This window comes from Carassius carassius, chromosome 45 (genome assembly GCF_963082965.1).
Source record: "Carassius carassius chromosome 45, fCarCar2.1, whole genome shotgun sequence".
NCBI lineage: Eukaryota > Metazoa > Chordata > Actinopteri > Cypriniformes > Cyprinidae > Carassius > Carassius carassius.
This window is the reverse complement of record NC_081799.1, coordinates 6,496,519-6,522,511: the sequence shown is the minus strand read 5'-3', so window position 1 is coordinate 6,522,511 and position 25,993 is coordinate 6,496,519. Positions and strand designations below refer to the sequence as shown.

Here is a 25,993-nt window from a genome sequence, read left to right as displayed (position 1 = left end):
TTATTGCTTCACCATTGCTTCAGATTTTTTTATTATTATTATTATTTAACAAAGTGTTCTGCGTAGACATGTTGCACTGTGATCAAAATTATTAAATATTATTTAAAGCCTTTGGTCAACTCGGTTAATTATAATGTAAGCAGTTTGTCGCATCGCTGTTGGTGTAGGTGTGGGACGAAGGACAGAGAGGGTTGTGTGTAAATGAGTGTGTGTGTGTGTGTGTGTTTTCCATCTTCATTGTCTATGATATCTATTATTGAGATTAGCCCCCTGGTCAGTAACCGGATACGACTGGACAAACACAGCTAACAGAACTTTCCAATTAACTAGCCGCCGACTGACTCTGTGTGACGCTGAACACAAACAACAGATAATATAGTACAAATGGAAAAGTAGATGAAAGGAAAGCAGGGCTGTATAAAGGGTAACAGATATAACATCACATACAGGTCCACAGTAAAGGAAAGCTCATACCACATGTTTAAGGAGTCTGACAACGGCAGGCAAGGAGAATTTAACCTCAGGTAAAATGAAGATCAAACCAGCAGTGATATTCCTACATGCCTGCGTTTGCCACAACATGCTGGGTCTGACACATCTAGTGACTGTCTGAGAGTATTTTCAAAAAAAGCAGCATGATCCCGAATTATAATTTATTTAATTAATAATGTGTTTCTCTTTGAAATGCAGGAAGACAGCTGGATGAACTACCACCTCCCAAAACAAGAAATCAAGTTGACACAGGAATTGCACGCTCTGTATTTCAAGGATGCAGGTGAGCTGAAGTTGTTTTGGTGGTTCATAGACACTCCTACACAGCAACCCTCCCCAAATTTGCCTGCCAATACTCTCTGTGGGGCAGTGAAAGACCTCCAGTAGGGAGGAAGGGAGGAAGGGAGGGAGGGTTTGGGGTCTTCCGCTGTTCACTATCATACACAGGATGAAATGTACTAAAAAAAGAGTCCGTGGATTCAAACTATGGGCCCTTTGTTAGATTTTCTCTGTTGTGTGGATAGTTCAGGGACTGATATCCATCTAGTCTACATTCACACCTCAGATGCTGTCAGAACTGAGAGAAAACAGGAAAGTTAATCAACACCAGCTAATAAGTATTCACTTCCTGTTCCATGTTTTGTGAGAAACCTGCCAAAAAAACGTATATGTAACATGAAAACTAAAATAATTAAATAATATAGGATATTTTGCATTGCATCTTCTATTTTCCATGACCCCATGATTTTATTTCCTGTTTTATATCGACAGGAAGGAGGGAGGCACATGCTTATTCTAGACAGAATTTGATTGGATAATGAATTGTACACGCCTCTGTGTGCAAGATGAGTCATCAATATTTTTACTCCTCCAAAAGAGATGCATATGTATGATAAAAGCCCCCCCCCCCCCAAATATTTTCATTCCCATAATGCAAGAAAAAAATCCATTCTCATTAATGCAATGAAACAACAAATGCTATATTTAATTGTAAAGTATTAATAAAGCAAGGTAGTGTTTGTTGTATTTCCTTTTAGTTTTTACTTATTTAAATAAGAAACAAAAAAATATGGAAAGAAGTACAAATCTAATGATGAGTTTCATTAAAAATAATAAATAAAGTAAACTACATGAAAAAAATTTAACTCAGAAATTGCTATTAAACTTCAGAATCATAAAGAAACACCAAGTTGTTAAAGAGTTAAATATGCCATTATGAAGTAGACAAACTGAAATAGTACTTTCCTGTAAAATATACTCCAATAATCAAACCTCATGTTTTACACAGCATTATGAGACTCTGTGGGTGAAATGTGCCTCAAGTTAACGATCAGGAAAATAATGTCAGGTTTAATTTTCTTTATACAAAATGCAAATGCAACCTGGTCCCGTGTTTGTGAGATCTACCAAAAACAAGTAAAACTCTCAGTTCTAACCTTGCACTCGCTATCAAAAACAAAACAGAACGGATAAGAGCAAGACAAAAAAGAAAGAGGAACTGCAAACTCATGTTACTGTGGCGAGGGCCAGACCGGTGTCCATTTCCCTTTAATATTGTAGGGAGGTAATAAAGAGGAGAGAACTGAAACCAGCCCAGCTGACAGTGAGGCCAGATAGGAGCAGCCATATGATCCCATCAAAGCCAGCCTGCCTTTTACCTGAGCTGCAGCGTCTGTGTTGGAGAGCGCAGAAACCAGAAGGCTGAGATGTTCTGTCAGCCCAGCTTTATAAACTGACCCTGACACTGGAGCATGTCAACATGCATTCACTGCAACCAGATAACCAGCACTCAGAAACACATACTGTATGTTGTAGGCTACAGAGAGATCCACAAATATGACAGTCCAGTTTGTCTCAGTCTGTGTTTGTTTTTTTTGGACATGAGACTTGGATGTTTTGTCTCTATAAAGTTGAACTGAAAGCTGCATTTCTATCGATAATTAAAAAATAAAAAAAAATACTCACCCTCATGTTGTTCTAAACCAGTTTGGCTTTCTTTCTTCTATGAAACACAAAAAAAGATATTTTGACGAATGTATGGACAAAAACAGTTTAAACAATGAAAGTCAATGGGGTCCAACATTCTACCCTACTGACTTTCATTGTATGAGGGGAGGGAACTTGAGGTCTTTTCCAAAATATCTTCTTTTTGGAACAACACAAGGGTAAAAATGACATTTTATTTTTGTTGATTTATTCCATTGAGACTTTGGGGTTCCCCAGACACGAGAGGCAGGGAAAGGGAATGTTTTTTAAAAGTTGAACTTTTTTAAACATGTCAAATGCGAGAGGCTGCAAAAGATGCGTTTCCCAAAATCATTGTAAGCGTAAGTTGTCTGTAGCTCCACTGGTGGCAATGGGTCTACGATAGGCATACGACGATTTTGGGAAACGCAGCCCAGAACGTGATACACTGTAAATAAAAAAAATTTAAGTTGTAAATAAAACAATTGGAGTATGTTTCACAAGAAATTACTATTTGTGTCTTTGTATGTTAAAATTTCCCCTTTAATTCAATGGTACTTGCGGTTTCTTTGGAACGATTTCTGAAATTTGAAACTTCAGTGTAGCACTGTTGTGGAAAGTAGCTGTGTTTTTAAATAAAATAAAAAAATAATATCTAATATCTAAAACCCCCTAACGTAAATGTTTTTGGTTCACTTAAAAACTCATGAAGACATAACCAAACATCGACAAACTAACCAGCCAGTTAAACATTTCAAAACATGAACACCATTACAAGCTGTGAGTCACATGTTGAATCAAACCATTAAAAGATTCAGGTAAAGCAAAGAAAGCTTCCCTCACAGGACGGGAGAGAAAGATGGGGCAAAGCGACGTGGCATCCAGATTCAACCAGGACACTGCATAGTTCTCATTCCTCACAGATGAGAATTGAGGTGAGGATGAAGGAGGAGATCTTTGGGTGAAACACAGGAGAACAGTAGAACAATAGCCCTCCTACCCCTGCTAGCCAAAACACAGGCCGCCAGTGGAGACCAGAATGCCAACAGAGCGCTAACAATGCCCAGCAGTCAAAATACTGAAGCCTCTACGGTAACAGAGCAACATGAGGGACAGACACACTCAACAGGTTATCTGTGGTGTAACACAAGTCACAAGCATACTTAAATACTACAAATTATATGTTGGCCTTATGCGTACCATAGGGTATGTGCACAATTTTTTTTTGTGTAAATTTCACCATTAGAACATGCAAACAGATTTTATACATACTCTGTACACTAAGCTCGCACATGAGCCTTAAATGTTTTTATAGTAATTAGTTTGTCCACAAGGTGGCAACACTGGCCCGGGCTGTTGTTTTAAAGTCGAGCAACAAAGGAAACTGAACAACAACACAACAGAATTGCAAGAAATCAGTCTTGTGCACAGCTGCGTCAAAGTATGCTCAACCACGGATGAGCGCGGATGGACGAGCTCAAACATGATCGTTTTGTCTCAACATTAACCGCAGTGCGGCGACTTATATAACACTGTTGCTTTATCGGGTGTCCCGAGTTTGAATCCCGCCCCACTCTTTCTCAACCACTTCACTTCCTGTCTAATCTAAACTGTCCTATCCTGATGAAAAAAAAAACATTATCATTCTGTTTATTTTAAGCATGTGCTGCAGTTTTGTCCACTTTAAATGCTCAAGCTCTTTAAAGTCTTATTGCCAGGCAATATTTGTATAATTCATCAGCTAGAAAAGTCTCTTTCAAACTGATTCCCCACCATATATTTCCTTTGAGTTGTTATCGTTATAGTTGTGATATGGAATTAGAGCGATAATTAAAACTTTATAGTTTTCACCCTTGGTGTCTATGTCCCGTTACTCATGCTTAGGGTTAGGGATTTCAACACACATATACATTCTATGTATATGAATAATGCTTCAAAGCAAATTTATGATTACGACTTATGAACATTTATGATTTTCACCTGGAAAAAAAATAAACTGTTTAAAAAAAAGGATCCAGAGTCATATAGAGACCAGAATATCGTAGAGACTTAGGGGTGGGCTCTTTTGACTTATGTCAAGAGGAAACCAACTAGAAATTACCCAGAACACCCTAGCAACTGCATTACAACACACTTAATACTATTTAGAACTGGTCAGTTACAACACCTTTATATCAGGCCAGTGAGTTCTGCGTGTCTGCAAAACCCAAATGTTCTCCAGAAAATGTAAAAATCAACTTAGTTTTGAAATACTTCCACAACTGGGCCAACCGAAGGCCTGCGAGCTCATAACTGCTGACAAGGAAGAATGGCATCTGCTGAAATAGCAAAAATCGCTGGCGAATTTACTCTACATGATCAATGATGAAGTAGCAAGAAGCGATAAGATTTTTCATAATACCTTCAAGGTCTGACATTGCAGGCATTACGAAATATACAAATACAGATGGACTCTGGCCATGCAAACTGATTTTACAGTATTAAAAAAAACTGTTATCGGGAACTGATGATGGAGTAAGAAGTGTAAAAGAAATAACAGGATTTTCTAGTCATATGACTGTGGCATTCTTCACAGAATTAACCCGACACAAAATGAAAGTCACAAAAAAATGGGTGACGGAGGGGAGAGGACTATATGTTATTAAAATGAATATGGCATTGCATTTATAATGTATTTTTGAATAAATTAATCGATTTATTAAAATACAAAATAACACCATTTACCTATATACGATGCTCGTTTGTTTAAATTAGAATTTGAAATGGTTTGTTTTGTGTTCAGGTTATGAAGAAAAAAATTTGCCATCTTACTGGTCTCTTCAGTCAAGTCGACACCCAATAATGTCCTGTCAATTGCTCTGCTGTTTTGTCAGAGAAAATTCAATAGTGTCAGCAAAGTGTTTTAGGAAGGATATTTGAAAGTCTTCCAGTGACAGCATCTCTGGTTTAATAGCGTGCACTCTTGGCGAGAGCAAAAAAAGGGGCAGTAGCTCTAAAGTGCTGCCAAAAATGGAGAAAAACTAGGCATTTGGGATTTTCCCACCATCATTTAAGAGAGCGCAGCGTTTGGAAAAAATGAGAGCGCCATCCTCTGCTATTGAGTTTTTTCAGCAGGCAGAGTCATGTTTTGACAGTGCATGCTTTCTTTTTTTATACTGGATGCTTGTGAATAATGGGATATTGGCATAATAATAGAACACTTGGGCATATGACATTTGATGTGAGTTTTACAAGCCTAAAACATCAGTGGAAAGCTCAGCGAATTGGGCGAACCTGTTTGAGGCTTCAGACATGATGCTTTGGTTAACCAAACGGCATCTGTTGTGCCTGAGATTGGCAGACTGGAAGGGATTTGCGCTGGGGGAGACGGGGGTGTGTCTGGCGTGGCCAACCCCTCTAAATCTACTCCCTGTAATTTACTCTGGGCTGTGTTTGCCACATACTTCACTACTGAATCATTCCCAAACATCCCTCCAGTTAGAAGAAGCAACTTTTACTATATACGGAAAAGCATATTACCAATCTTTTATTCTACACATGCTGTAGTATTTCTGCAGTATGTATATTTTGTATGCATAGAATACTTGATGTATACTACATGTACTAAAATGTGCAGTATACAACAGATGATTGTATACCACAATGCAATGCACTAAACATGACCTTTCATTTCCATAGTGACGAATTAAACCATAAAATCAACCACAATGTTAAAAATCCATTCATTGAGACAATATTTGATCAGGTTGCCAAGAGGTAAATGAATAGTTTACCCAAAAATGAAAATTTGCTGAAAATTTAGTCACCATCAGGCCATCCAAGATGTAGAAATTTGGAGAAATTCGGCATTATATTACTTACTCACCAATGGATGCTCTGAAGTGAATGAATGTCATCTGAGTGAGAGTCCAAACAGCTGATAAAAACATCACAGTAATCCACACCACTCCAGTCCATCTTGGAAAGTGAAAAGCTGCGTGTTTAAAATGTCTTGATGGATTTGTTTCTTTCAAACACACAACTTTTTGCTGATGGACTGGAGTGGTGTGGATTTCTGTGATGTTTTTATCACTTGTTTGGACTCTCACTCGTTTTAATTGTTTACCTTTTTAAATAATTCACACTCACTTTAAAACCTAGTAGGCGGTATACACTGTTCAGTATGCTAGTACTACTTAGTATTTCTAAATTGTTCACAAATGCATTTTTTTATAATTTGCTGTTATGAATTTAACATGAATAATTACTCAAGAATGGTTTTACAAATGGCTGCCATAAAAATGTTTCATAAATGAGGCCTATAGCCAAAATAACACAGGTAATGATGGTTTCTCACCACCAGCGGAAAAACGCCATTCATCTCATAACACAGCATATAACAGAAGCTCTTATCTCTCTCTGCTTTGAGTGGCTTTTAACTGTTGAACGAATTGTTAAATAAATGCACTTCGGCGGAAAACCGGTGTAATTTGAACTGCAGAGAAGCGTTAGTGCCTTAAACCTCGAGAATATATTCGACAATGCATTACTTTCCTGAAGACTGAATGAGAACAGCTGATAGTTTTCAACGCTATTTATTCACCTCGTAATAGATTAAACAGCTCTGCTAACCTTCACAAAGGCAACACTCGTCCACATCAGCTGTTTAGATAAAGTGCTTCACCTTTCACATGAATCTGCAAATGCTAAATAAAAAGGCGAAACACAGTTAAATGGGAGGGACTATGATTGGGATCCCACACTGGCCCACGGGAGGGAGGGTGAACATACAAGAGGAAGATGATGAATGGCAGGAAGCCGGGGATTTGGCCAGACGTCAACAACATCTCTTGCTGTAATCCTCAGGATGGATGGAAGCATGACGTCCCATTACAAGATGAACACCTCACCTGAGCAGAGGCTGTAGGGCGATCATGGGAAAAAATGAGCTGGATATGACCGTCTACAAAAAATGACAAAATAGGAACTCTCTCAAAATGTGTTTTAAAAGGTTTGTTCAAATTTGATTTATACTTATGTGATTCCAAATGCTGTTAACCACAAATGAAGATGTTTTGAGGAATGCTTATGCTGCTCTTTTCCATACAAACAAGGCAGGGGCAGTCAAGCTACAGAAAGGACAACACAACATAATAGAAATAACATGAAAGTAATCCATGACTCATATTTCAGGTTTTCTGAGAACCAATGAGGTTTGTACAATAAATAAATAGTAAAGTAAAATAAAGATAAACTTTCTACTTCCAAATTGTACATGTGATTTTACATGTACAGTTGTTTCAAATAAAATCCTTCTTTTTTTATTAAATCTGAGTATGTCATAAGACATGGTTTAAACCATTAGATTCATATGGATTACATTCACAATGCCTTTATCAACTTTTTGAAGTGTCGAAGTGTTGGTTGTGTGGACTTTCAATGGAGAGATAGAAATCTCTCAGGTTTTATTAAAAATATGTGTTTCTAGGATTAAAGAAAATCTCATGGGTTTGGAAAAATGGAACAACTGATGACACACAGTATAGTTACTTATTTTTATTGCCATGTCACCATCTAAGGCTATCTTCATGATAAAAACTGAGTTGCAATAATTCAAGAGTTACATAAACTCAAAATAAAATTCCTTTCCCTCACGCTCGCGATATCTCGCGTACTATCTAACTTTATTTAAACCTTCCCATTTCAATTCTTACACTTTTGTTGTCTCCAGATTATTCTTTCTCCATCAGTCATTATAATGTCTGAGTGCAACCATCTATGTGAGACCAAAAACAACCTTTGAGTGAGCAAACTCTGAAAAAGTAAGTAGCATTTCCATCTGAACATAAACTGGATCGTATTGGGTCAAAGGGTCTTGCTTGGTTGACGGCAGGGGAACAAGACGTTCGCAACCATTTTACTTCCACAAAGTGATATGTTTCTGAGCAAAAAAGGACATTAAAAAAAATAGCTTGATTTCATTCATTCGGAATTGACTGGATGGTGAAAAGTGGCCTTTATATGACAATTCATTAAACAATAGGCTTAAATAACTTGATTTAAAGCAGAGCAAGTTATTACAATATGATGAAAGATTATTTAAGTTAAAATGGTTTCTTTGGCATTACATGGAATAACCAATTTTGCACTAAAAAAATTGTGATATTTAAGAGCAGCTTTACATGCTAGAAATTTCAAGAAAGTGCCAAGAATTACACACATTGTGCAATCGGTCTCCATATCAACAATATTATGAACTACATTCATACACTGAAGAAAATGTGACCAGGTGTGTGTGTTTGCCATTCAAAAACCAAAAGCAATAGTAATCGTGATGCTTGACGTAGCAAACACTATTAAGTACGTTATTATGAAACCTTTAAAACAGTGCTTTGTCTTTGGTGTTCTCACTTACTTGGAGAAAACGCTCATGAAAATCATTCCAAAGCTCTCCGCCAAGATTACAAAGGGTCTTATTTAATAGTTTCCATAGCTAAACAGAAAAGACATTCTACTGACTTTTAGAAAGACAAACATGGACAAGTTCAAATGGATGTGATCAAGTGTCAACAATTAGCTGAACATTAAAAAAACTGCTGGAAACAGCTAGTAAACATCATACATTCTCTGATCAAACGGTGCTGTTTAGAAAGGAAAGAATCGGTGTAGTATGTGTGGAAATGAGGGTAGTGTCCATATGGCAGACATGTGAGTGGGCGAAACATGTCACCTTCCTACTGAAATCCACAAAAAACAGGAATTGGAGATTCTGCACAGCTGAGGGACAACGGCACAGCATTTGAATCTGAACAGGCTGAACATCTTTGAATGTATATACCTGTGAAAACCTAAACATATGCACTCTGGAAGGTAGTTATAAATAACTGCATTCAATGTTTACACAAGATTTCTTATATATAAAGCTCAAACTAACCATTACTGTCAAATTGTGTAAAGGTTGGTTATGTCTCAGTGCAAGACTAGAATGATGGTAATTGGACAAAGAAGCTGGCAAACGTGACATTTAAGGCAAAACTCGATTTCAGTTCAGCCATGCCACATGCATGTCTCCTGCAATATTGCAAAAGGGTCAAAAAAGGTTCAAGATAAAGAAAAGGAACATCTTATATATATTTATGTCGGTTTTGAAAATGTCATCTGGTGTAACCATCAAGTAAAAATATATTTTCCTATCATCTTAAATAAATGCAAATCTACACATATAAACCATTATTTTCAAACACATTCCTAAATGTATTTTAAAATCATTTTTCAAAGTAAAAGTATTTTACAAATATGGTGAATTATTGATTCATAAATATAATCACATTTTGGGGAGTCACGCCACATGACACTGATTTGGAAGTTTTCAAATGATTAATAATCATTCATAAACATTAATACTGTTATTATATAAGGATATATTAGGACAGTTTCATCACCCTGACATGTTGGACTTTATGTGCCCAAAAATATGAATTACTTCAGAAATTATAAAGATGCTCAACACAGAAGAGCCAAGTCACTGTATGTAAGAACTGCTTTTTTATATAAAGTCATAGATTTGGACCAAACAGAATATGCATCATGTAAATAATGTACCTAAAAGACTACACTATAGTTTTTTTTTAACTTGTCACCATGTTGGTGTGTTGTGGGCCATTGTAATGTGGTTAGGGGTTTGCTTTCACCACTTGGCTAACCCAGGTGGTGTGAACATTGTTACCGCCTAATACAAGCGGGGAAATACTACCACCTAATATTAGTGGCAAAATATATACATGCGCTGATGGTGTGTGGTGTGAAACAAGGTTTAGTAGGTATCACTTAAAAGACCACTCAAAGCACAGGTCAGCTGTAAGATATGTGCTATCAAAAAGCTGCATCGTCTTTTTCACATGCCGACAATAAAAATAGACCAACAGCTTTAAGATCTTCATAAGCTCTCTGATCCCTGCGAGGCCCAGCCATCACATGACAATGTTTTTTCTCTGATGTGCTCTAGGCCTTCATAAAATAAAACAAGAGCATTCTCCATTCTGGTCTCAGATCTAGAGGTACAGTCCAGTCCTGTAACCTTCTGCTCTGACCTACAGAACACCAATTCTGTACATTTAATAAACCGCCTTGCACTAAAAGCAGTGATCTAGGATCAGTTTGTGTCTTCCATGTCCAAAAGAGTTTGATAACATGGACAAGGAGAAGCCGATGGCTGATGATAAGCACTTTCTATGTTCTACGTGCTTTCTATGTTCATGGGCTGTAGCCTGTGACTCACAGGTTTAGATTATCTATTTGACATTGAATTCAACTTTCCCATTTAAATCATCCCACACGATGGCAAATGGTACCTCAAAATAAGAAAGATTTTTTTTTGCTTAGCAGGCAATAAAATAAATAAATAACTAAATAGGCCAACTTGCATTGAATGAGGAGTCTGATATCTATAGTGGCCGAGCAAATCTTGGGAACCGAATGTTGGTAAACACACATTTGGCAATGACTTTTTCAATACATGGGGAAAAAATACCGTGGAAGTCAATGGGTACCATGAACTTTTGGTTACTAACATTCTACAAAATATCTTCTGTGTTCAACAAGAGAAAAAAAATCAATACAGGACTGGAACAACTTTTGAGAGCGAGAGGATGGTCATAAATCCCACCTACCGACTATTTTCTATGTTTCTGCAATGTTTTTGCCGATATAAAAGTAATCAAAAGACACATCAAAGCGTTGAGAAGATATAATCAAATTAATTGGTCTGGCATTGCGCATTTTAACAAACTGTCCTATCTGATGAATCCAAAGTCCAAACTTCACAAAATTTTAAGGATGTATGCCAAGTTAGGACAAATGCTGCCAACAGGGGGCGCTACAACTGACAAAAAATCCTTATAACGCCAGAGTTTTATGATCAAATCTGTATGCATCTTCTTTTGGCAAATGGTAATGAGCTATTCTATATCCATATTTAAATATCACCGTTATATTACTACTAACAAACATGGCTGTCATCACCCAATTCCATCAGCTTATATGTCAAATCTGATCTAAATAGCTGACCATTACTAAATTTAGATATGCGCTATAGCAAATTTTTGCAAATAAACCTAGGCTGTTTGTCTGATTTCCATAACACACTTAAAGTATCATATTATATTAGAAAAATAAATGTATCACCGTATCATCTACATAAGCCTTTTATTAGCCGTGATGTTTCCACAAACAGCTTTTAACATCCAAGAAAACTTTCCATATAACAACAGAGTTTCTTGTAGATTATTAAAATGTTCTTCACATTAAAAACATGTTTTTTTTTTAGGAACTGTTCGTTGAAAGGTTTTTTGAGGAACCAAAAATTGGTCTTCTATTGTATGGCTACAAAAAAAAAAAACCATTTGGAACCCTCATTTTTAAAAGAGTTCTATATTCTTAAATACATTCCAAATATAATAATAACCTTTCAGGAAACATTTCTTAAAAGTCCCTTGTTTTTCTGAGTGTGAAAAACATTTTAATAATATAAAGCACATTTTTTCACTATAAAGAACCTTTGTTGCAATGGAAAGATTCCATGGATGTTAAACGTTCCTCATGGAACCATAAATGCCATAAAGAACCTTTAAGTGTGTAAGAAGGTTTGCCATTCTTAGAATAAAAAAAAAGAGGTTCATGTAAAAATATCAAACATTTCAATGAGGCAAGACCTTGAATTAAATGTGAAACATGTGAGTATGATAGGTATTCTGCTATATGGGTGTTTTTTTTTTCAGGCCTCTTATGCAGGAAGCATTGGCATAAAGCTCATGATGTAACTCACCACAATCTAGCAGGGGAACTTCCTCAACATCTCACAGGGGTTTGAGGGAAGGCTCAGCTATCATGCTGCTAGTTATTCCTGCACCCCACACTTCGCCTAATTATCGCAGCTCAGACTTATCAGGAGGATACTGACAGGATGAAACATTTCCTCCTGAAGACAACATTAGTCTAAAAGTGAAATGTCTTCTGGATGAATCACCCACATGAGGCTGCAAAGTGCCCACCACACGTCTTCCATTTTAAAGCTATTGTGATTGGGTTACAATGCATTATAATGAACTGTAGGAGCGATCATATCTAATTCATGTGGGACAGAAGGCTGGAGGTCTTTTTTTTTGTGCAAAAAAAATAGTGCATTATTTGGAGAAAGCTCACAAAAATTTTTTTAAGAAATGTATATTTCAGAAAAAAAAAAAAAAAAAGAAGCTTATTTTCATAAATAAAATGACTGTAAAGGAAAAATATTGAAGAAAACAACCATTGTAATTTGAAGAAAAATAAAGATATTATGTTCATTGTAAAGTATTCATAAACCCCAATGGATTTTGTTGCACTGAATTTAAGTGGGTTTTAAAAGACTTTCTTAAAATCACCAAATATCTATATTTTGTTCATTCAATATGATGCGGGTTTTATATTACAGGAATGAGGACTGCTGGTTAAAGGCACTTAATTGTCATGAAAATAATATGACTGCAAAATAATCTTCATGATCCTAAAATATGCAATTTCTGTATTTTCAATGAGACAGGTTTTCCTGAGCCTAGAATATAAGGGCACTTCAGAATTATTTATACAAATGCATAACCAACTTGTGCAATTTAAGGTGTTTAATTCTGACTAAATTCTATTTTACATACATACAATATCATGTAGATTTTTTTGTATTACAGGAATAAGGATTGTGGGGTTAAATGGACAAAAAAATCATAATGGTCCTCCTAAAATAGGCATACTTTTCTTTGTGCAAAATATAATTTCCTATTTTTCTTTATTTTAGTTAAAAAAAAAACACTTTAAAATTATTTTTTTATATGTTTCCATGCTCAAAAACCACAAATATTGATTTTTTTTGAGCACAACAACTACACCTTTTTGAATGAGGGCATTGGTCCTGCTGATGACATCTCTCAAGTACACTTTGGACATTACCTCAACAAGGTCGATGATTTAGGTTAGAGGGCACTTGGAATGTGGACGCAGGTCAGACAGAAATCAGCTAATTTATTTCTAAATTACATCACTATATCACAAAGCCTTAGTTGGCCATGACACACAAACACAAGCCTCCACAGAAGCTCAGCTTTAGCACTTAACCTAAATAATTGTGCTGCAATCAGTGTCGTTGTCGAAAGTAGAATTTTAGCAACTACCTTCCTTTTTCCTCCTTACTTCTGTTTTAAAATCTGAAAAAAAAGTTCACAACTAGTTGTAGTAATATAGAGCTGCATTTCAAACATTTACCAAGCACTTCTTTGTATTAAGATTACAAACAACATTATTTTATCTGTAGTCTATATTCAATTGTTTAACAAAAGCCGTCAAACTAATTAGGTTTGTCTAATGCACACTGTTCCATTGCATCACAGTTGGCTGACACCAGGACTAACTGAAGTAACACAAACTGAAGCCCTCAATACCAGGTCTAATACACACCTTAAGCTTCCACGTTTATAAAAAGCTAATGAGAGACACAGAGGCAAAGTGTGAAATGGGCATTCAGTCTTTCAGAAGCAGATTGAAATCCCCACACTAGGGAGATGTGGGAGTTGTGTGATGGTGGAAATCCCCCGGGAGTGTGAAAAAAATGATCTAATGCTTTCGCTTCTGCAGCACTGCAACAGCACTTTATATGCATTACGAAGAATACTGTATAATAAAATTAACTGTGGGAAAGAGAAGCACGCTAAAAAGACTGAAAGGTGTAGTGCTATTATAGGAAACTGCTGCTGTTCTGTGTAGATAACGTGAGAAGTTATAAGGAGCTTAGACACTGAGGCACTTCAGCAATAACCAAAACACAACCATAACTTGCGTAATTCAAGGTGTGGAATACTCCTTCGATAAAAACATGTTTTACTAGCGATTCCTGAACACGTCCTTTATGTTGAGTCGGATCTTTTTGATGAATCATTTGTATTGGTTCACTAATTGATTCTTTCAAGAATTGGTGAAAGAGTCAACAACTCACCAACTCAAACATGGCTGTGTTTGAAACTTTATGTAGTGCACTGTTCGAGGTGTTCGAAACCATAGGGAACATTATCAAGTGCACGTATTCAATCCCATAATGCACCTTGATAACTCAACAGCTAGTATGCACTTTGTGGTGCCAAATTGGTTGAGGAAAAGGCATCTACAGCACTGACTCGCAAAGTCTGTATTCACTCGATTTCTTTCATTAACTCATTTTCATGTAAGAAATAGTGAATTAATAAACTGATGTCGGATACAGCCCATGAAATTCAGTTATATATGCAAGTTGGGAATCAATCACTGAGGATTTATACAATGCAACAAACAGTTACCATTCAGAAATATTACAAATAAAACGTACTGGAATATGTTTATGACCCGATAACAGTTTTGTCAGCATGCATATGAAGTCTGTTTGAATAAATAAATAAAACATGCAAAACTTCACACTGACGTGAACTGAGTGACGTATTGTAACGGCACATTTTATTATATTCTAAATTAATTCATTAACAAAATCAAATAATAAACAATACTGTGTGGTGTCTAAACACAGTAAGCGCGCGAAACACGTCAGGGATCGCTTGACGTAGAGAATCACTGAGCTGATTGTTTTTTTTTTTTATGAACTGTTCGAATGAACCGATTCCGTGAAACGATTCTCTAAAAAGGACCAGCAAAGCAGCAATGTAATAAATGAGTAAAATATCATCTGTGCAGCACGCAGTCCCCCGCCCACGTGAGTGTAAACAATGACAGCTAAGCACACTGAACAACACCACATATATAAGGGGTAAACGATTAATAAAAGGCTCGCGCAGTCGATACTGTAAACGTACAATGGAAGCGCGCTGTTTATCGCGACGCGCTGACTGTGAAAATGTCGCCAAACGTAATATCGCGATATAAAGACGAATATCGCGTTATTATTTTCCAATCCTCACATAAAACTCAGTTCAGAGCGTCGGAGGATGAAAGCGCCAGGAAACAGTGTTTTCTAGACAGATTCGCCTCAGAAACGCCCCTTCACGGCTTTAAAATGGCAGCAGCACACGAGGAGCTCTTATTTCCTTAATTCTTACCACTAAACCAATCTATTCACCTCGAATTCACGCCGTGTCTATAGAAGAACAAGATTTGAACGCAAACGAGGAGTGGTTGTATAACAAAAGCTAGCAGCAAAACGAAATTAAATCCTAAACAAACCCACTTCCTTGAATTGAACTTCGATCATGCTATATACACAGCTATACGCCCTTACTTTGCATCTCAACAACATTAAGCGATTATCAATGTTAACCCATAAGCGACGTGCATCATAATTTTATCACAATTTTTACACAAGCCAAGAAAAAAAACGTAAAGTAAAAGACTGTCACGACACTATTTCCATTTGCATTTAAAATATAAAAGCAGCCTATGGTTACATCTTAGCAGTTTACACGCTCGCTCCCTCCCCCACTTTTCCTCCCATGCCTTTTCTGACGTGCCATTATTATCATTATACACAATAATGCAAACACTTCAATACGAGAACAACTCAAGAAGCGCGCCATAGGAAAATAAGACACTGGAGACTCACATACCCATCCATCGCACAGAGCAGAACAGAGGCGAAGTGAAATAACAATGCAAGCACAGGGAATGAAGAAAGAGTGCTGCTGTTGGTACAGTTCGACTCCCCAACACAAATTCACTCTCGGGCACAAAGGCACGCATACACTTCCTGCTCCTGACGCCAACACACACACACACACACACACACACACACACATATACATGTACAGACGCTTCTCTGTACAAAATGGCCTCCCCTTTCAGCAGACACACCTTTGAAGAACCGAGTTATATTTTTGTTTGCTGGACGTTTTGCTGAAAGCTATGAAGATAAAATTATGCCATAATGAATTGCAAGCGCAAGGTAAAATTTGTGAAAGTGTAAATAAGATTGCAAGCGTAAATCAAATTTGCATGCGCAAGATAAGATTTGTAAAGGTGTAAGTCGACTTTCAAGTGTAAGAAAAAAATATTTGCAGCATTTTAGTGTTATTCGTAAGTGTAATTCATGTATTGTGAAACTGCAGCTTCATGCTAACGCAAAATAATAAGGATCTGCATTCTTCTGACTTCCATTTTTCCGCGTGTACACTTTTGGCACTGTTTCAGCGCACAGATGCGGCCAAAAGTACTGCAGGTCTGTGAACATCAATTTGCAAGCGAAAGCAACAGAGTCAAGAACTGCAAAACAGATTAATTGCGTAAAATCAAACTTTGTTTAAAAAATAAACTGCTGCAAACGTCTAAATTACTTGTTGGGTGCGTAGGATAAACGCTCCCGAAATAACCTGGTTTGCACAGTTCGTCTTTCTGCGCTTACAGTTTTGGCACGATTCTATCACTGACTTAGCTTTGCAAGCGTGAAAGAGGAGGGCGGGTCCACCTTCTTCATGTAGCCAATCAAATGAGCTTCTTGCTGACTCTCGATTTACTCTTATCTGATTGGTTCAATTATCGCGCCAGTCACCAGAAGAGAAACAAACTCCTTCGTGAGTGACTTTCTGACTTGGCTCAGCATCTTCCTCGCCGCCGTTATGGTACTTTTAACGCACACACAAATATATAATAATAAACAATTGTTGTAGGCCTATATTAAAATAATTTATAAGTTGTGTAGGCTACTATTAAGCCGACTCCCGCCTCCCGTGTGTTAATACTGCATACTATGACATTCTCGGTGTTAAGAAAAACAGATTCGGCTGGTTTGGCATTTTCATTGAAAGGATGTAGGTCTATATGTTAAGCATCAGCTCAAAATTATGTATATGTTAGGCATCAGCTCAAAGGTCTAAGCATATTAAATGGTATCTGCTTTGAGCTGATGCTAAACTATATAATTAATACATTTTATAGCAAATCTATAATAACGTTAGTAGAATAAATGAGCAATGGACACACACTGTGTTTAAATTATAGATTTGGATATCAGCTCAAAGCTCTAAGCAGATTATATGATATACACCATATAATATGCTTAGACCTTTGAGCTGATGCTTAACAAATACATCCTTTCAATGAAAATGCCAAACCAGCCGAATCTGTTTTTCTTAACACCGAGAATGTCATAGTATGCAGTATTAACACACGGGAGGCGGGAGTCGGCTTAATAGTATCCTACACAACTTATAAATTATTTTAATATAGGCCTACAACAATTGTTTATTATTATATATTTGTGTGTGCGTTAAAAGTACCATAACGGCGGCGAGGAAGATGCTGAGCCAAGTCAGAAAGTCACTCACGAAGGAGTTTGTTTCTCTTCTGGTGACTGGCGCGATAATTGAACCAATCAGATAAGAGTAAATCGAGAGTCAGCAAGAAGCTCATTTGATTGGCTACATGAAGAAGGTGGACCCGCCCTCCTCTTTCACGCTTGCAAAGCTAAGTCAGTGATAGAATCGTGCCAAAACTGTAAGCGCAGAAAGACGAACTGTGCAAACCAGGTTATTTCGGGAGCGTTTATCCTACGCACCCAACAAGTAATTTAGACGTTTGCAGCAGTTTATTTTTTAAACAAAGTTTGATTTTACGCAATTAATCTGTTTTGCAGTTCTTGACTCTGTTGCTTTCGCTTGCAAATTGATGTTCACAGACCTGCAGTACTTTTGGCCGCATCTGTGCGCTGAAACAGTGCCAAAAGTGTACACGCGGAAAAATGGAAGTCAGAAGAATGCAGATCCTTATTATTTTGCGTTAGCATGAAGCTGCAGTTTCACAATACATGAATTACACTTACGAATAACACTAAAATGCTGCAAATATTTTTTTCTTACACTTGAAAGTCGACTTACACCTTTACAAATCTTATCTTGCGCATGCAAATTTGATTTACGCTTGCAATCTTATTTACACTTTCACAAATTTTACCTTGCGCTTGCAATTCATTATGGCATAATTTTATCTTCATAGAAAGCACCAAAGTAGAGTTCGCCACGGAGCGCGATCATCACAGTGAAGTGCCACGCGTCCGCTAGTTTCAAGCCCAGCGCGTGCGTGGGGTCATTTGTAGATGCTATCAGCACTGTAAGCTGTGTGGAGGATAATTCTGTTCTTGGGATATATTTATTAATTAGGGTAATGGGCTTTGGGGAAGTGCTTTAAGAGCTTGACACTTGCAGTAAACACGAAGTCGATGCATTCAAGTGTAAGACACTTCCTGGAGCGAGCTCCTTTAATGAACCATTCTGGTGCATTCAATTATTACTTAATAAAAAATGTCCCTGTTTGGTTTTAAATAATGACTATTTTTATACGCTTATCGTTTCAGGACAGCAAGGAAAAGATGTTATCTTCTCTGTACCTGAAGCGTGTAAGAACTTGTTTCACTTGTTGGACCAGCTGAACTGCAGTTTTGTGCTCATATGGTGTGTGTGTGTGTGTGTGTGTGTGTGAGACACAAAAAACTGTGTAAGCAGCATACATGTAAACTATTCCAATGCATGGAGAATATGAATCCGCTGAAATCCGAAAAGTAGTTTATTCCAGGGAGTTTTAAACTAGGGGTAGGCCCACTGGGTCCCTCAGAGGACCTGTGGAGAAGTTAAAAGTAAAAAACAGTGTAAAAGAAATAACTAAAATTGCATTTCCATTTGATTCAAATAAATATATTATTCTAAAAAATAAATCATCTATTAAATAAATTGATAAATATTTTTTTTACTTTAAAAAATGAATGAATAAAAACATGTGATTAAAATAAATAATACATTAACAGTAACAGCATATATATATATATATATATATATACACAAATATATATATATTGCAAATATTATTATTTTTTTGACAAATAATTAATTTAGGGGATCATATTTAGGGGAGATTGAAACCCATGGATTATAGTGTATGCTTGACTGTTTATATTGTGCTCTTGAAACAATCGCACATTGTTATGGTAGCATTGTTAAGAAGAAAAAAAATATTAGGAACAATAATATAATCAAAATAGATGATACACAACAGTGTATGCAACCCAGGGGAGCTTAAAAAAATAAAATAAATAAAAAAAGGAAAAAAGGACACAAAACTGCAAACCTGGATAAATCATTTATTTAAATATTATGTATTGCCACAATTTCTGTTCGGTTCAGATTCATTTCTACCACCGCGCTCCAGAACACTAGAGGGCGCTACATGATAAGCGTAATCAATACAGAGAGTGAGAAAGAGATTGTAGTTTTTATGTGTAGAAATACAAAAACGTGTAATATTAATAATAAATTATATTTATTTATTTATTTATTTTTAACCACTACATCAATTTTATTTTAAGGAATTTTAACATACATACATATGAATTTGTCTTCTTTTTAATTTTATACACGATTTGAACAATATAGTGTTTTGTTATAAAGCAAAAGGGCTGAATTCGGTTTACATGTTTGTTTACATGTAAAAAGTAAAGGGTAAATAAAAACCATTTGATTACAATCTAATAATATACTTTACTATTTAGTGAAATCATGCATTACTAGACTCGTTGATTAACACAGCAATTAATAAAGTATTTGTTGTTTTATTTATATGACCAATTCCTTTTCAGCTTTCCTTTCCTTTCTCCATTGTTTTTGTTGTTTGCCGCGTATTTGTTTTATATTTATATATTTTATATTTATATCTTTTATAAAAATACTAGAGTGAATAAGTGAATGAATGATGCAGTGTAATCTGTTTCTAGAGCACGAGCGAATTCCCAGCCATCGTGTTCATCTGGAGGTGTTTGTCTCGCTCAGTCCGTGTCGAGTTTAATGTTCCACGCAGTGCTTCTGAAGTTCACTCGTTCCCAGACACAGTGCAGGAGACACAATGCTGCAGAACACAGGGTGAGTTTGTCTCATACTTGCTGCTTAGCCCGTGTGTTTTGGTGCGAGTACACTTTAAGAAACCAAGCGGTTGTTTTTACTAGTATTAAAATACTTGGTTTATATGTATGAGCTTATATTACGTTGGTGGCTGTGTCTTGAATGACCCATACGAGGACTGGACTGTGCTGTCAAACTTTGCAGCCAATGTAGCTAATTTAACTGCAATTTATTGAACCTGACTTCAGAAGATTATAGAAACATATTTCCCGTTATTATGGTATGTTTGCAGTATTTTTAAGATGTTGACATTTACCCTGATTTCCTGTGCGCAGCCGTCAAGGAATGCCAAATCAAACATCCATTGGTATTATACAGCAGTGCTTCACGACACAGGACAAAATAGACAACAAAAGTGCAATCAATCAATCATTAAAAATAAGTTTATATATAAGAGAACCTCTGTGACCTTGTTGAACTCATAGCAGGTGTAATACAGAAAAAACAATTAAAAAAAATATATAAAATATAAAATCTTAGCCTTTGCTGTTTATGATACAAATGGCAGGTCAAATTGTGAATTTTGACAGAATCAGTCGCAATACTTTAATAAGAATATGATTATATCCACAGATATATCCATCTCTGATTAGTTATGTAATGTTTTGCCTATCAATATCTGTTTGTATAGTGCAGTGATTACGATAGGATTGGATTATTATATAATTATGCATTAATTTTAGGAAGCTGGCAGGATATACCATCTTCATTACCGGAGCGAGTCGAGGTATTGGCAAGGCTATTGCTCTCAAAGCTGCGCGGGACGGAGCCAATGTGGTCATCGCTGCCAAAACTGCTGATCCTCACCCCAAACTGCCGGGCACCATCTACACAGCTGCTGCAGCGATTGAGCGCAGGACTCGCTTGAGATTACATACCTTTAGAATCGGACACGACAGAGCCCAAAATTCAAAAGTAAAAATCCCATTCATTGTCTTTATAGAGAGAGTGATTTTGTGTTCTGAGTGATTTTGTGTTCTAAAGTGTTCAACTTTTCAACAGAGTTTAGTTCTTAAAAACTAAATTCCCTGTTTATTTCTACATTTCCCATAAAGCCTCCAGCAGCGAATGCATTGCTGATGATTCGGTCAAGTTTTTCTTCCTTGCAATGTATTTAGTGTTGTTCATGTCAATATCATAACAGGCTATATATAACAAACATTGAAGTGATCTGTATTACCAGGCCTAATGTGTGCCAAGAAAATATTCCTGACACCGTAACATCACCCGCCTGGACTGTTGTCACAAGGCCATGGATTCATGCTGTTGATTCTGGCTTTGATTAACGGCCAGAAAACAGTTAAAAAACAGCTCTAAACAAATATGATTATGGATTTTGATGAGACACACAACATGGATGAATGTTTTCACTGGAGCCAGCATTATTATTGAGTATGGATACTCATATTTTGGTCAAGTTAAAGCAGCTTAATGATGGATTTGTTTCTTGCAAACACATTTCTTTGGCTCACAAGACATGATGGACTGGAGTTATGTGGATTACTGTGTGAAGTTTTTATCAGCTGTTTTGACTCTCATTCTGAAGGCACCCATTTACTGCAGAGGATCCTCTGGTGCACAAGTTACATAATGCTAAATATTTCATAAATAATTTAATGTGATAAGTCTGTCTAATTAACATCTGTCGGATAGTTGAAGCTGCTGGAGGGAAAGCAGTGCCGTGCATCGTAGACGTCCGTGATGAGAAGCAGATCAATGAAGCTGTTGGAAAAGCTGTGGAGAAATTTGGAGGTGAATTACAGTATATGAAATGTCTCATATTCCTAGCACCAGGTTGTAATTTTGTCTTTTATCTTGTATGGTTCTGTTTACAGGGATTGACATATTGGTCAACAACGCCAGTGCCATCAATTTAACAGGAACTCTGGTAACTCCAATGAAGAAAGTCGATCTTATGCCGGGCATCAATCTCAGGGGAATGTAAATGACATGAGCAGAAGTTATTCTTTAGAGTAACAGATCACTGTAAATGTCAGAAATATTTTCTGTTTTAATTGACAGCTTGTCAATTAAACTTCATTTAACTTGCTTTGAACCCACAATATCTATCTGTGTCCGCTGTTTTCATTACAGGTCTAAACTGTGCATCCCACATCTTCTGAAGAGCAAGAACCCTCACATACTTAACCTCAGCCCTCCTCTAAACCTCAATCCCATCTGGTTCAAAAACCACACGGGTGAGCGTTCTTACATTCAGTGCTCGAGGGATTTGATTTCAGACTATCACTGAACATTTATCCAGTAATAGTGACACTGATCTTGTTTTCTGCTGTGTCTGTGAAGCGTACACTATGGCAAAGTATGGCATGTCCATGTGTGTACTTGGAATGGCTGAAGAGTTCAAGGGATCTATCGCTGTTAATGCATTATGGCCCAAGACAGGTAATGGCTTTCCTGCATCAGTCATTAAATAATTCAATTTAGAGATCATTAATGCATAAGTAGATATTGCGAGTCTGTATTCTGTAATATATATATATATATATATTAATTAAAGTCTTACAAATCAAATCAAATCTCTTTATTGTTATACATCATGTGCACAGATGTAACGATGTTGAAATTCTTGGGTACAAGACTTGGGAAGTGACGTCTTGAATATTAAAGTGATAGTTCACCGAAAAATTAAATACTGTCGTCATTTACTTATCCTCATGTCATTCCAAACCCATAAACTCTTATTCATCTTTGAAACAGTGCTGAAGATATTTTTAATAAAACCTTGGAGGTTCGTTTATGATGTCTCTTGTGAAAATGGTGCACACGTATCATTTTTTCCCTTTTATTGATATTCAGAGCTTTCGAGCAGTTTGTGTTGTGTAACATGCTATGAAAAAGAAGTGGTATTGAATATGAATCAAAACCAACAATGATAACTGAATTAGTCTTGTTGCTTCATCTACTTCCAGCCATCCAGACGACATTAATGGACATGTTGGGTGGTTCTGGGATTGGTTAACAGTGCAGGAAGGTGGAGATCATGGCTGATGCAGCCTACACCATCTTTAAACAACCCACCAGCTTCACGGGACAGTTTGTCATTGATGAGGACACTCTCAGGAAGGAGGGCATTAGGGACTTTAATGTTTATGCCATTGAGCCAGGTTGGTTATGCAGTATTAATATTTCATGTTAAAGTGGTAAAGTAATACATTTTCCTCCTCAATAATTAGGAATATCAGTAATTTGGTTTGTTATTTCAAAGTTATTTTTTAGACCCTGTATACAATAACACGACATTGCTGACATACTAAACTATGAATGTCGACAAAGCACATAAAACATAACTTTTTTTTCTTTTAGGTCATCCATTGCTTCCTGACTTTTTCTTGGATCAACAGCGAGAGGATCTAGCCAGGCAGATGAAGGAGCATGGTGAGTTATGAGACATAACCAGTACATTTCCATTCATTTCCAAGCATACTTCAGGAGACGTTTCAGTTAGTGCCAATATTTTAAGTCTCTCTTCAGGTGCCACTCCAGCTTTCAATAGTGCAGATTCTGCCCCCACGGGACCTGTTTCTGACTTGTTCAACAACACAATCAGAGGAGTTCTCAGTCCAGATGTAGTGAAAACCACACAAGGAGTGTACAGATTCGATTTAACAGGTACTTATGATATCACATTTCAAGTTCTGTGGCTTTCAGTTTTAGCTAAAACACTCTTCAAAATGTTTCCTGTTTTGTTCTACTGAATAATAAACTGTAGGGTATGGAAGTCATTTCTGACACACGCCGGCACGGGGGGGGCTTTGGTAAATCAGTTATGACAGATCTAAATGATGCCACACAAAAAGTCAATATAATGAGGTCATATTATGAAGTCAGTTTTAAAGATATATCAAAATTATGAGATTTTAATTGCTGACAAGTGTATTGTGACTTTTAATCTCATTATTAGGACAAAACAAATGATGAAATAGTCATCATGATGACATAAGTCAAAATTTTGTGATAAAGTCAAAATTATGAGATGCTACGTCATAATTATTTGATGTAAATGAAAATGATCAGTCATTTCTGACTTTACAAGCTCATTATGACTTAAAGTCAAAATTATGAGATATGTCATTGCTGACTTATAAGCCCCTTGACATATCTCATAATTATGACAAAAAAGAATTTATTAAATTTTTTTTTTTGGCAAAAATTGGAAATTGACGTGCCATGTCAATTTCAACTTTTATGTAAATATGATTTAATAGAAATATGTAACTGCAAATAAACATTCAAATGTATAGTATTTCATATTGAAAATATCATGTTGAATCCAGAGGTGTATCCCAGTTTTGTACAATTAAAGGTTTCATAGAATTATATAGAATCCCTGAACATTAGCATGAAAGTAATACTTTCAAACTTTTAATTGTATAAATATGAACATAAATATAAACGAGTATGTCATAATTTTATAACGTTTTATGTCATAATTAGGTTTTAAGTATGAATTAACACATATACAGTACATTAAAATGTATAGTATTTAATTTCTGGGAAAATGCACTGAAAATATTAAAAACATAATCTTGGGTTTACAGGTACAGTATATCTCATATTTGTCCAATGAAATGTTTATAGAATAATTATGTCCCACCCCCAAATATCACCTACATCAAATATAAATATCATGATGATTCGTGGCTTTTACTGTCCTGTAGACTTCAGTCCCAGCCCTGCTGCACCACACCTGTGTGTAATTATCAGGAAACCCTGAACATCTGGATTAGCAGGTTCAGACGTGTTTGATTGGGTTTGGAGCTGATATCTACAGGACGGTAGCTCGCCAGGAGACGGGTTGGAGACCCCTTTCTGAACAAGAGACAAGCTGCATATGTCCCACCCTTCACATCTGTGTTTATTAATGTTTGCTGGCTTGATTGACAGGTGATCACGCTGGAGTCTGGTACATTGATCTGAAGAACGATGCAGGAAGTGCTGGCAGCGGGGAACCACCGGTCAAAGCTGATGTCATCATGGCCTTGGACAGCTCAGATTTCATCAAGATGTTTGAAGGTAGATAAAGAGTCGCTGATGCACTTTTACACACTACTGACATAATCATATGGGGCGAATGATAAAAACCTGAAGCACTGATGAAAACCATGTTCTCTATCAATAGGGAAATTAAAGCCCACGATGGCCTTCATGTCTGGAAAGCTGAAGATTAAGGGTGACATGGGCCTTGCTATGAAATTGGAGAAGATGATGGGCATGATGAAGTCTAAGCTGTGATATGATCAATCACTCTACCATCTCTCCTGCCTTACATGATCTACATGATCTCTTTTCTAAATCAATGTTTGCATTAAACCATTTCCTCATCATTTGTTCAGCTCATACTAATTTTAATAAATGATTTTTCTTTATACCTTCTTCACTGCATGTTCTTTAATAGTATAGTTTGCAACATTATTCTGAAAAGTCTCTTTAATAATTGTAGCATGGTAGCCGTAGTTTTCAGCAACATATCATGATGAATATAGTTAATGTTTTAGGATTTAACCACATTATTATAGGAGCTCATTCAAACGGTGTGAGCAGCTTTCACAATCTTCTCGTCATTTTTTTTTTTTTTTGTGACATGTTTTACTATAATA

General features: G+C 36.5%; 1 protein-coding gene and 1 pseudogene across 5 annotated transcripts in view; one reads left to right on the top strand and one right to left on the bottom strand.

Annotated features, from left to right (window-relative positions):
• LOC132127170 (polypyrimidine tract-binding protein 3-like) overlaps positions 1-16,253 on the bottom strand; it is a 62,459-nt gene extending 46,206 nt beyond the window's left edge. Inside the window, exon 1 of one of the 5 annotated variants that reach the window (XM_059538847.1) lies at positions 16,040-16,253. In XM_059538847.1, coding sequence (XP_059394830.1) covers positions 16,040-16,238 — 199 coding nt within the window. In that variant the 5' untranslated portion in view covers positions 16,239-16,253. The remainder of the gene's footprint in view (positions 1-16,039) is intronic. The other 4 variants (XM_059538846.1, XM_059538848.1, XM_059538849.1 and 1 more) reach the window with 4 other exon arrangements.
• A 3,931-nt stretch (positions 16,254-20,184) lies between these two features.
• Positions 20,185-25,753, top strand: LOC132127356 (hydroxysteroid dehydrogenase-like protein 2; annotated as a pseudogene).
• The last annotated feature ends 240 nt before the right edge of the window (positions 25,754-25,993 follow it).